The 13,228-nt window shown below is 46.5% G+C and overlaps 1 protein-coding gene across 1 annotated transcript; it reads right to left on the bottom strand.

Annotated features, from left to right (window-relative positions):
- Positions 1–1,212: 1,212 nt before the first annotated feature.
- NEUROG2 (neurogenin 2) lies at positions 1,213–1,941 on the bottom strand. The gene has a single exon (XM_077814411.1). The coding sequence runs from the start codon at positions 1,939–1,941 to the stop codon at positions 1,213–1,215; it is 729 nt and encodes a 242-aa protein (XP_077670537.1).
- Between the last annotated feature and the right edge of the window lie 11,287 nt (positions 1,942–13,228).

Genomic DNA, 13,228 nt, shown 5'->3' on the forward strand with positions numbered 1-13,228 from the left:
TCTGAGCGCCTTCGATCGATTGGCTTTCTGGGGGGTTAAGTCACTTAGCATGTCGTAGGATGCCCCCTAAACTTTCGTGGTTACAATAAATGACTCGCCCCTTTTGCTGCCAGATGATACGTAAACATTCCAATCAGAAACGGTACACAAAAGTTATGAAAATTATATACTTTATTTATCGTATCATAAGAACAATCCTTTGCTCTTCAGCTGTAAATACATACTAGAATAAACTCTGTAAAATATACAAAAAATATACATATCTTCCATGAAATCTTTCTTTTATAATAAATAGATGTGAACACGTGTGTGGCTGATCGCTGTAATGCTCCGTGTCTGTTTAGGTTTTCAGTCTGTTGATTTATTTTTAATCTCTTGAAAGAATGGGGGAGTGCCTCGTCCCCTAAAAGGTCGAGATAAATAATGCATGAGGTAATCCTCCCTCCTGATTTCCCCCCCCCTTTTCTCTACATTCCCCCCCTTTTTGATAGAGAGTTCAGCCTAAATTTCCACGCTTGCATTCAATCATTACAAAGCCTACAAATTATACAATGACTTCTAACCTGGGCCTCGAACAAAACAACTTTTTCCCCTCTTATAAATCATAAGAGACAGATGGCAAAATAGGGGGAGGGAGCAGGAAAGAGAAGGACGGGACAAAAACGCATTGTGACAAAGCTGGGAAACTGAACAAAGTGCACATCAGAGAGGAAAAGTTTGGTTTGACAGGTGAAATTCCCACAGCCTTGAGGCAGCACTGGGAAGAAAGCAGATGCCAGACATCGCAAATCTGTGGCTAATATTGTTACCGGCCCTACAGTTCAGCTGCGAAAGTACTTGTCCGTCAGACATTAACATGTCAGTGAAGAATCAGGGGTGAGGAGAGCCCATCACGCAGTGGCGCTTCCTTAGCAGATTCCCAGGGCCCGCAGATGTCCCCGCATCACGCCATGTCCCCACGTGCCCGACGTGTTCGCACCCCTTCCCTCCACTCGGCCGCCTCGCGTGTCTCTGCCCGAGGCTCGCTGGAGGCTCTCCTGCGGGGCGGGGGCTCTTCCTAACCGCAGCGTGGGTCAGAGCCCCTGCGATCTTCCCCCGTCTCTCTCCAGGCCTGCCCGGGTACTACGCCAGCTCTCCAGCCCCCGCGCACCTTATTGCACCAGCACTAGGCGAGCCCCCGCCAGCAGGGCCCGAGCTGCTGGCCGGGCGGCGTTAGATAAAGTCCCTGGCCTGCGGGCGAGGCGGCGCGTAGCGGTGCTTGTCTGGCTGCCAGTAGTCCATGTCCGAGGCGGAGCTGCCCGGCGATAAAGCGCAGCTGTAGGAGGAGGCGGCGGAGGACAGGGGGCTGCCGGTGCAGCTCCAGGAGGAGGCGGGCGAGGGGCTGCTGTCCGTGCTGGCGGGCGCGCCCCCGGGGCTCAGCAGCACTGCCTCGGGGAAGAGGGCTCCCGGCAGGCCGGCGGCGGCGGCGCCGCAGTGGTCGGCCAGGCGCAGGGTCTCGGTCAGCGCCCAGATGTAGTTGTGCGCGAAGCGCAGCGTCTCGATCTTGGTGAGCTTGGCGTCCTCGGGGAAGGTGGGCAGCACCTCGCGCAGCGCGTCCAGCGCCGCGTTCAGGTTGTGCATGCGGTTCCGCTCCCGGTTGTTGGCCTTCAGCCGCCGGCTCTTCTTGATCCTCTGCACCGTCTCGGCTGTCTTGGTCCCCCGGGAGCCGGGCCGGGCCCGGCCGGGGCGCCGCTTGCACTCGTGCCGCCTCAGGCTCAGCTGCAGCCGCGCCGGCTGCTCCTCCGCCGGGCGGGCCGGCGAGGGCGCCTGGAGTTCATCGTCCTCCTCTTCCTCGGAGCTGGAGGAGAGCGGGGTGAGCGAGGAGGAGCAGGGCGAGGCCGGGCCCAGCAGCAGCAGGTCTCCCTCCGCCTTCAGCTCCAGGCTCTCCGGCTTCACGAACATCCTGCAACGAGAGCGGGAGAAGCCCCATCACGCCATGTCCCCGCATCGCCCCGGCCTCAGGGGCTGCAGCCCGCCCGCCCCAGGGCCGGGGCACTCCTCCTGCGGGCGCTCACCTGGCCTGGCAGCACCGCGCCCCGTTGCTCCCTGCCCACCCTTGGCCGTGTAGCTGCCATGCGCCTAGAGGCACACGCTGTGATCTGCCCACGTTGTGCCCGCGGTCTCTACAGCGCTTCTCCTCGCCCGCTCTAGAGCTAGCCCGGCAAATAGACGCCGAGCAGCCAGCCCCGCTGCAGCGCTGCCATAGAAACGCAGGGATGCACTCCCACCCCCGGCTGCTCTCTGCTGAGAACCTGACATCTCTGCCTTTAAAACAGCTGGAGCGGGCCATGCCGGCGCGCAGGGAGAGGGAAGCGGCCGCGGCCGGGCTTAGCAGCAAGATATTTTGCTCTCAGCAACTGGGGTTTTTTTTTTTTTTTTTTTTTTTTGCGCCACCGCGAGGGAGGGGAGGCGGAGGAGAGAGGAAAATAAAAACTCCAGCAACGTTTGAAGCAGAGACTCGGTGACTTACTTGGCTCCCCTTTACAATGTTTTTGTCTCTTTGCGGAGTGCTCTCTCCCTGCACTGGCCCTCTCTGCAATCGTCAGGGGCAGACTTGCGGGTGTCCCCCGCCCCTCCCTTCTCCTGGAGAGGGTCCCACTGTTGCTGGATAGGGGGTGGGGGTCCAGCTGCCTTTGCCAAAGAGGAGTTGAAGAAGGGCCGGTTGCCTGCTGCCTCTCTCTGTGTTTTGTTGGTGGGGTGTGTGAGAGCGAGTCCTGGTGGGGCCAGCTGCTGGCACGCGCCCCGGCACTCCAGTTAAAGTGAAGCGGCTTGAGGTTCAGTGGCTGCGTGTCTGGCACACGACTCTCCTTAAAACCCCTTATATACCCCGCAGAAAACAATCAAATCTACCCCCAGGGCCCCTTGAGCTTTCCCCTCCCCCTCCCAGGGTTTATTCTTTCTTTTCATTTCATTTATCATCACTCATCTCATTCTTTCTCTCTCTTTTAAAGCCCCCTGCACCCCTTGCCTCCCTCCCCCACCCTCCTTCCCTGTCTTCTTTTATCTGATCCCCATAAAGTGTGTGGTGCAGCCCCGGCTGCTCTGCGGTGTGATTGGTGCCTCGCGCTCGGTTGGAGCGTGCCGCTAATTTATTAATGAATGGGGGTCGCGAGGCGCAGCTGGCCAATCAGGGAGTCCCGCTAGCCACGCGCGCTGGAGCCTGCTCCTTTTCAGCAGCTCATTAGGCTGGAGGGCAGCGAAGGGGAGGGGGACTGTAGTATCCAAAACTCAACCCCCCTCTCCTCGCAGACTCAGATGCACAGAGAGACAGACGTACAGGCCGGGACACACAGACGCACCTATAGAAAAGCTGAAGCATGAGCTGATGTATCAGATTCCACTGAGAACAAGGGCAGCTCAGTGGTTGATACTCAATGAAATTCTGTGACGCACAGTTTACACCCTACACGGACAACTGAAAGATACAATGTTGGGAAGCACGTGTGTCCGTATAGGTCTATCCAAATAATACCGTGGGCGTGGGGTGCTACTATCTTGAGCAAGGGGGGTGGGGGTGGTTCTGGAGAGGTGGTGTCGGGGGGGCGGGGGGAGATGCGGAGTAAGCGACCTCTAGTGTGTGGTAGTGGATGGGGGTGTGGAGGAGGAGGTTTTTAGCTGTGCATGGTGGAGGGCATGAAGTAGGGTTGTGTGCGCGTGTCTGACTCCGTGGGCAAAGGTGTGTGTGTTGCTGGATAAGGGTTGTGTATACAGGGGGTTGCAAGCCTGGAGCAGGATTATCTACGCCTTTCTGGGGAGGGGTGTGTGTAAGGGTAGCAGGTGTGGAGCAGGCTGTGTCTGAGTAGGGGGGGGTGTATGTGGCGTTGGAAGCCCACATCTGGTACATGTTGTGTGTGGTGGGAGAACTCTTGTCTCCAAGGCATAACTACCAGCTCTTCAGTGAATGAGTTGCATTCCCGCTCCTCATCATGTTTACTTGCCCATTTTAGCTTGCTCAGTGTGTTTCGCATGAAGTGTAGACCTGCCCTGAGGAAAGGAGCTGTCCAGAGTCCCCTCAGCTAGCCAAGTGCTCCTCGCTTGCCTTCTTGCAATAAAAACAAAAACAGCGAGGAGTACTAGTGGCACCTTAGAAACTAACAAAGCTCAAAGGTGCCACTACTGCTCCTCGTTGTTTTTGCTGGTACAGACTAACACGGCTGCCACTCCGAAACCTTCTTCCAATAGTTCCCTTCTGGCTTGCTTGTCTAAACAAATCCCTCCCTTCTCTTTCCCTGTGCCTCGGAGGGCATTCGAATCCTGTAGCCAAAAGACACCGGTGACAGGATGCCTGTGTGCTTGTTGGAGGAAGGAGGATTAAAGAGGGGGTTAGGGGTACACGGAATCATTAGATAGCGATCCCTCAACAACAGAATTTCCAGGAGGACTGGGGGATTTGTAGGGGAGGATTCGCATCTGTAAATGTCCTGAAATGAAATAATTGACACACTATAGCTCAGATGATAAATAGTATTGAAAGTGATTTACCCAGGCTAGGAGAGGGGGAACTTTGAAAAGAACATATAGAAGCCATTGCCAGAATAGCGGCCATTTAACTTTTTTTGTAAGGCAAGGAGACTAAAGAGTTTTTGCCATACAAAGGAGGAGAAAAGGGCAGCTAATGTGTCTGTTGAAATTGTTGGAAGGCCCATGTGCGGATAAGTGCTGTACCTCGTGTTCTGGAGGGATCTGAGCAAATGAAATCTTTCTTGGCAACCCATGACACACACGGGAAATAATAAATCCAGGACAAATGGCTTGCGCGAGATTCATCCTTTTTTTTTTCCAGCCTCTTTTTAAAATTTCTGTGCTAACGTATTTTCTCTGCTCTGTGTCCATTCGTGTAGTTTAAGGCTCTAAAACAGATAACAAAAATAAAACAAAAGGCGAGTTATGATTAGCATTGTTTGAAAACTCGGAACAACTTTAGAATGAATATGAGAAAAGGGAAGCCTTTTAAAAATTGTCTTAAACACACAACATTTAATTAATGCCAGTTTATGATGGGGAAGAGAGAGGACAGATTAAGAAGGAATTTGCCTTATGTACATTTATGTTGGATTTTGTGTTTGAAGACTAACAAAGAGAAATCCTTCCCTAAAGAAAGGGAGAAAAAATGATTTGGGGAACAAAAAAGTACATTGGAGATGCATAGTTTTCATTACAACATACTGTAGTAAGATGTTCAAATACATATCTGAAAAATCTTAACTCTGCCTCTCTTTTTTTTGGCCAGAGTTTCAGCATGCTGAAAGAAATAAACAAATACAACTGAAAACAAGAGGGTTTTCTGCAGCTTTAGGGAGATGTTTCACATACACTTCATAGTTGATCAGATGGTATATCTACTTTTGCCTTGTATTTCCCTCACCCTTCTAAAAGCAGGGAAATTCAGAGGAATGAAGGGAAATGTAATTTTTGGCGATGTGTTTATTTTATAATGTGCCATTCGTTCCATCGAGTGACATATTCACCAATTTTAAAACAACAATGTGGAATACAACACACTGACACAATATCCCCTCCAAAGGACTTAAACAAAACAAATCAAACAAACAAACAAAAAACCCCTCATCAGTCCACGACCAAAACTCACCCCCCACCAGGGTGAGTTTCTCCAGACCACCCTCTGAGGCAAAAGTCTTGAGTGAACACATAGGCCTTGCAACATGCCCTGGAGGTCAACAAATTTGGTCTCTGTCGGTCCAACAGGGGAAACGAATTGTGCTAAAGACATATACAATCAAATGAAGACCACAGCATATTTTAGGGTGCAAAATCAATTTCTATGAATATTGTTGTAAACACGATTATTGCAACTTGGGGGGGGGGGGGGAAGGAAAACCCCCAAATCTAAAAATACGTAAAGACAAACCTAAAACCTAGATGTTGATACTATCACACACAGAGATACTGTACTTACTTAAAGCTCAATGCAGCTCAACTAACTTCATATTCAACAAAGGTATATTTCCAGATTCTACGTGATTTGGTCCTTCATAATGGGTGTGCCCGAATTTCTTTGTGAAAAATGCTTTTTTTATCATTATTATTTTAGCTTTCATGTTTTAGTGCTGAAACCAAATCTGAGCGTTAATGCCACTTTTTAAAAAAGTTTTACATTTAAATTCAATTGAATGTAATACACACAAAGTTTCAGGTACCGGTGAAAGACTTCCCATACAGTCCTTGTACATGCTCTCTTAAGATCAGTAAGATAGTGACTGGTTTCTTGCAAATCCAAAGCATTACTAAATGTAGTGGACTGAATGGAAAGTGTCTGCGAATCTGGCAAGTGATTTAAATGAACATTTTAAATATGGTTCATTAGAAGTATGGAAAATCTACATGCTTTCTTAACTGTATGCAAGAGTAAAACAAAGAGAAACTCCATGCAACAGCCCTTAGTTTCCTTTCTCGACCTTATGAAAAATCTTCAATGCAGACTAGAGTGTCCTAGGCTCTCAGTTGTTCCACATTCTTGGATTTCTCTCCCCCCGCCCATTTACCGAGATTTATTTAACTTTGTCACTGATGTAAAAAGTGATAGACTGGATATGGACAGTATTGGGGTTTTGTTAGAAAAATTAGAAATCAAAAGGCCCTTTAAAATTTCCAAACCCAATCTTTCTCCATGGTGTCAAGTTATCAGAAACAAATAGTTATGGGGGATGCTACAGGGAAAGAAAAATTTGGAGGAAAGAACCTTCATAGCAAAACAATTTTCAGTTGCGTGATTTAAATGCGGGAACGTGGATGTTTCAGTGCTGCAATAAGAATGACTGGAAAGCGTATGTTTTTCAAACTAGTTGAGTTTAACCCAGCCTCCTCCTTGTTCAGCAACTTAGCCAGGTCGTGATGGCAAAAAGCGATTTCACTTCGTCGTCGGTTTTGAGCCAAACGTGACCAAAGAACTAAGCTAGGGCTGGGCTTTCTAGCACTCTTTTAACGTAGCTAAATTCAAGAGGCACTTGTGTGGTCTAAAAAACTGGCCAAATGAAACGAAGCTGAACTGTTATGCAAAGAGCGCTGACTAGCCCCGGGGGGTGGAAAAGAAGTGTCGCCTACTGCCCACGGCATGAACTGTCCCCAAAGGGTCAAACTGTTCAGCTTCAGCCCCTTTGCCAGGCTCAAGCCTACTTTGCAGGAACAAAAGCCCAAAGCAGGCAGTGATCAAGAAACAGGAGCACAATGATTTAAGCTCATCACACAGCCCAGAAATAAAGGGCACTGAGCTGGCGTGTGAGTGAGTGAGAGACCTTTAGAAAGGCTTTGTTCGTTATAAGAAGCTTGAACTCTGAGGCGACCCAAAAGTCCTAAAAGTTTAGGGTAGGTGTTGCTCAGGGACCTTTGGCTCCAGCCCATGCACGCTTCGACCTCACAAGTTGCGAGCGAGCATTAATGGCTCGCTGCTGCCCCAGGTGAACAGGGGCCAGGGCGGGGGCCTGAGCAGGGCATGGGGGCTCAAAGTGTGTCTGTGTGTCTGTGTGTGTGTGTGTGTGGATGTCACTGAAACCTAGGGCGCTCTGCACGTGCTGCGGATTGCAGGGAGGGGCTGGACGGCGGGAGAGGTGCCGCGAGCCCATGGCGCTTAGCTGCAGCTCTCGGGCCCCTCTCCTGTGTGGGGCAGAGTTGGGAGGCGAGGGCAGAAACTCAGTTCCTGTTGGCATTTCTGGTGTTGAGAGAGGCAGCCCGGGGCACCCTCCCTCCCCCTTCAGGGTGTTACAGGGCCAGGGCATCGAAATACACGCCACCTCTGGGAGCAGCCCCCGCCCCCCCCCATCCCAAAGACTCGCTTTCCTCCCCCCTCTTGTGTCTGGGGCAATGAAGCAGCGGGCCAGATTGATGTATTGGTTGGGTTTCACCCGGATCTGTCCTTGCCCCCGTGGCTTCAAGGCGTCTTTTCCCTCTAGCACAGAGCCCCCCCGGTGTGCCTGTGCCCCCGTTTTAGGCCGATTGTTCCCTTCCAGATTTGCATGGCAGGTGCAGGCCCGCGGAGTGATTTTTAGACCCATGGCCCCTCCCGTCTCCCCCAAAGGGTGTCTGCGTGCCTGTGAAAAAGGCCGCCGGTCCCCTCCTTTCCAGAAGAGAAGACTCTGCAGCCCGCGTCAGCATGCTTCAGTTTTCTTATTATTTTCTATAGATCTGGGCAAAAGAACAGCCGATTGTGTGGCAAAACCCGGTGCCTGCAAAAGGGACATTGGCCATCCAGGCGAAGGTGCGAGAGCGAGCGAGCGCTAATCACTGAACCAGGAGACAAATACGATTACCAGCTTCGAGCCTTGAGTCAGAAAGTCTCATAGACTTTAAGATGTTAATCCCCAACATAATCCTTCCTTTGGCGTGTCGGAATAGTGCAGCCACAAGAGTTGTTTTGTTATTTATATTGGCGTTTAATAAAACTCAGCCAGTGGTGAATGGGCTGCCCACTCTCCAATGGTAATTAATTCCCTATTTCAGTGACCCAATTGTGCTGGGATAGAGCAGTGGGACAGTCCCGCTGCCCCAACCCGCCTTTGTGCCGCTACACGGCTCTCGTGCTTCAACAGCTATGGAAACTCGTTCTTTTGATGTCATTCAAGGAGTTTTCCTTGGGCATCTTCTAAACTTCAAGGACCCTTTTCTTTCTCAAATGCATGAAAAGCAGGGCTAGCTTGACCACCTCTGTAGAATTTAATGATTTGGTGAAAGGGCCTTTTGGGGGGTTGTGTAAGGGGAGAGAGAAAGAAAATTGGGCAGGGGGCTATCCAAACTTGAGCGCACCCACCTCATTCAGCTCCTAATATATACAGATCTTGAAAGCCATCCTTCCTTATTGCACATACTTCTGGGCTTCTCTTGGCCAAGCCATTTTTTCAAAAAACGATCTGCTGGGAAACGTGTATTATTTTACACTCTTGCCACACATTCGAATAGGAGCACGTTGGCATTGTGCACTCTCAGCCCTGGGGGAAAAATGATTAAGACGGAATTTTCAGCCCTTAAAAGGGAAAGCTAAGATGGGTGGAATCAGTTCGGTTCGTGTTATAACCAAGGATGCGCTATTTGCTTTTATATGTTGGGGCTTACGCGGAGCGGAAGAGAAAGTAATAGCTATTCGGTGGCTGCGGAGGGAAGGTGTGAAATAAACACGTGAAGAACATGCAGGGGCGCTGCAAAGCAGTCCCAGCACAAGCAGCTCCTTCTATGTCTTTATACACACTTAAAAAAAAAACACCCACCTTCGCAAGTCACAGAAACAAGTCCTGAATTCAACTAAGAAAATACAGAGTGAACCATATGGCCAGGGTGGCTCGAGTTGGCTGCATTTTCCCCCAGACAAAGAAGGGATTGAGAGTTGAAGGAAAGGAGAAAAAAACCAACTTTCCGGCTGATGAAGCTGTTGTCTGGAGGCAATGATCCCAAATCTCAAGGCTTTATTCCAGGCTCCGACTGAGACGTGATATGTCATATGATTAGCATCTTTCATATTTACAAGAGTAGTATAGGCTGCCAGTCTTTAGAGAAAGGCGAGAGAAAGAAGGGGCATATGCTGAAATGGATTTAGCATTTGAAAGAGTGAAAAGAGATCGGATAAATACACTTAAACGAGGATTTAGTTTTACTCCTGTTGAGTTCTAATGGATTGTTGATTGAGATTTTAGGGAGCTGTAACAGAGGTGTCAGCAGTAATTTAAAGGAACTATTCAGTCGTCTACTGTTTCTTCTCCTTCCACACTTCACTTATTAATGTCTTCAGTCACTCCCTGGGCCCGAAACACTTATCAAATATGATAGTGCGCGCGCTCTCTCGCAAATTTAAGAAAATGGATAGCTGCAAAGTTTAGGCTGTGTAATGCAGTTCTGTTTTTCACTCACAAAGAACAGAACTTCAGCTTCTGCTGGCAGCAGACTTGCATCAGATTTAAGTCATTATCTGTACTGATGTCGTGTGATTATTCAAATGCTCTTTCTTCACTACCTTTCTTTCTTAAACCTTTGATAGTTCAAAAGGATATTCAGATTGGTCTAGCAGAAAGAAAGAATGCACTGGCACCACCTAGTGGACAATCTTTATTTTATCACAAGATCATTTTTAGGCTCTAGAAGAACGTACAAGTACAATGAACAACACATGCATATTATATTAAATCACATTGCAAAACCAAGCTTTCTATATGATATACAAGAAATACCAGTTACTGGTTTCAAGTTGTTTCAGAAACTAGGAAGATTGGCTTGAATATCTTAACTAAGTGACTTTTTTCTAAACAACTAATACTTTCAATATAAAACATTATTAGACCTGGGGCCTAGACTTATTCTTTGATTAAAATATATTTTCAAGAAGCTACAAGAGGCTTCTCTGGTGGTTTTTTTTTTTTTTGATCATTTTATAAGAGGCTGTTCTGGTTAGTTTCCAGACTTCTTGTACAGGTTTCCTCTTTTACGTCCAGCTCTGTCATGGAATACCATGCTATGAAGTTGTATTCATATCATTCAGGTGGACAGCAGCACTGAAGAGAAAGAATAAGTATTTGTGGGTGGCTAAAGACACATTCTTCTTTTTCAATTCTCACCACAGATTTTATTTTTAATGGGAGTCATGGAGTGTTTCATTTACTCATGAAGGAAAAAATAAAAAAGCTTCAGTGTCTTATATCAATGGATTTGCAAGTAAGCCAAGTAAGAACTCTTCTAAGATGGCCATGCTAAATGATGATGTAATTCTAAAGATCAATTAAATACTTTTCAAAGGTTATTTTTAAAAAAAGGGAAAAATGCATTTTTTTCTTTATAAAAAGCTTACCCAAATTTTGTAGGATTGGCTGAAAGAACCCATGTTCTCAGAGAGTGAAAACACTTTAGTTTTTATTATTGTTTGAAATACTGTGTCTAAAATGTTTATCCACACACCAAAAACACATTTAGGTTACATTCTTATACCCTCAGTCACAATGATTAACATTTCACTCCACAAGTGGTCCCACTGGAAACAAAGCTGCCATTTAATGTGAGTAAGGGTATCATCATCTGGCCCATACAGAAGATGAGATCATCAGCTTGTGAAACAACCACTTATTAAATCATAGCGAAAATCCCTTTGAAGTCACTGGAAGCAAGAGTTGGCCCAAAGTAAAGAATTACTCCATCCTTTGTAAAAATTCATAAAGGGCTGCCAGCACATGTAATAGATTCAGGTGGTGGCTATGCTTTGTTTCCTGGTATTTAGAGCCTGGGATGATGGCAGTAATATCTTAAGTTTTCCAGCATGGCTACATGAAAAATGCTTTTATCACACCAACTCCTGATAGTCACGGTCACATAAGAATGCATATAACTATCAGCAATTAATATAAGGGCAATAGGAGAGGGGAAGACACTGCATTAATGTATGGTCTGCGAATATACCATCTTAACTTAAAAAATTATGTTTTCAGAAAGTATTTAATATCTCAACTACAGCAGATAAGGCCGGAAAGGACTTCTTGGATCTACAGAACCTATTCTGCATTACACCCATCACTACGTTATTTGAGCACCCAGTCCAACCTATATGTGTGGTAAATAGCATAAAACACACCATGTGTGAGAGAGATGGATGTTTTCTTTTTCTCCATGAATGATATAGCCATGTGGTATTGCTGGAGATATTGCATATTCTCTCTCCACTAGGTATATTTCCTCTCAGTTAGTCCTAAACAATGGCTCAGGTCACCAATAACCTGAGTCCTATTTTCAGTGTGTATTTCATTTTGCCCTCTTGCTCTTACCACTGTAATTACTTTCAGTGCTAGATTAAATTACCAGGAATGTATTTAAAACTAGGAAAACAAACTTTAAAACTTCTATTAATTGTTATGTTTCAGAATAGCAGCCGTGTTCTTCTGTATCTGCAAAAAGAAAAGGAGTACTTGTGGCACCTTAGCGACTAACAAATTTATTTGAGCATAAGCTTTCGTGTGAATTGAGCTGTAGCTCACGAAATGGGCCCATGAAAGCTTATGGCCAAATAAATTTGTTAGTCTCTAAGGTGCCACAAGGACTCCTCGTTGTTTTTGCTGATACAGACTAACACGGCTACCACTCTGAAAACTAAAAAGCCTGTGTGTTGCCAAACCAGCCAGAGCTTTCTCAGGATGCATGGTTTCATTCCTAGATATAAGTGGCAATAATTAAGCCTGGAGGTCACACAGACACAGATAACCAAAGCTAGATCTGTGTTGGATAGGATGGGGTATAATCTTGTGACTATTTGTAAATGGAAATGGTTGTAGTTTGCTGACATGTCTATTTGAGCATCCCACAGCAATAATTTGTTCCCCGTGTAAGTAGTTACAGACTGCAATCAAATCACCCCCTTAACCTTCTCTTTGATAAGCTAAATATATGTGTGTTACAATTTGTTCTGAAAACACGAGTCCTTCTTCACCCTCCAATCCCTATAGGAATTGTCTGATTTATGGTACAACTATTTCTTATTTTCAGGTTTTTAAAAAGGCTGAAATTGATCAGGAGTATCAACAATACATGTGGCAAAAGCATATCCACCATTAGACAGATTCCAGAAAATCCCAAACTTGATATTTATGTTAATAAGGAACACATACGATCAACCATAACTCAGTGCCCCCAGCTACTGGGCCTTCTGATTTTGTGTATAAGAATTACCCCATAGGCAAAATCCCATATCTGGAGTCTCCAGGCATTTCTTTTGAAAGGAGGAAACCATTCACTGTAATGTATACAGGATCATGGTTCCAAGCCAAGTACTAGACTCAAATGGTGGACAATCCCAGAGAACATCTGCAGGGGTCTTCCAATATTCCTTCCAGACTCCCTAAAATCTCTGAGAGATTGTCATAGGCCTTTTGAAAGACTAAAGTAAGTGTCAACTTTTCTCTTCTGTCCACTACTCACTAACATCTTTAAAGAATTCTAATAGATTACTGAGAACATTTTTCTTTGCAGAAACTGTGCTGGTTAGACTATATCTGATGTTCCAGGTGTTTTGTTATTCTCTCTGTAATTATTGTTTCAACCAATTTGCAGGTATTGATATAAGGCTTACTACTGGCCTGTAACTTCCAGGATCACTCCCAGGGCCTTTTAAAGTTAGATCTATCATCTAAACTAGGGAGTTAACAGAGAGAGACAATGCAAGTTACAGTGCTCTTAAATTTAAGGACTTCAGTTATCAAGCAATTAGATGTAA

The sequence above is a fragment of the Eretmochelys imbricata genome, chromosome 4 (genome assembly GCF_965152235.1).
Source record: "Eretmochelys imbricata isolate rEreImb1 chromosome 4, rEreImb1.hap1, whole genome shotgun sequence".
Classification (NCBI taxonomy): domain Eukaryota; kingdom Metazoa; phylum Chordata; order Testudines; family Cheloniidae; genus Eretmochelys; species Eretmochelys imbricata.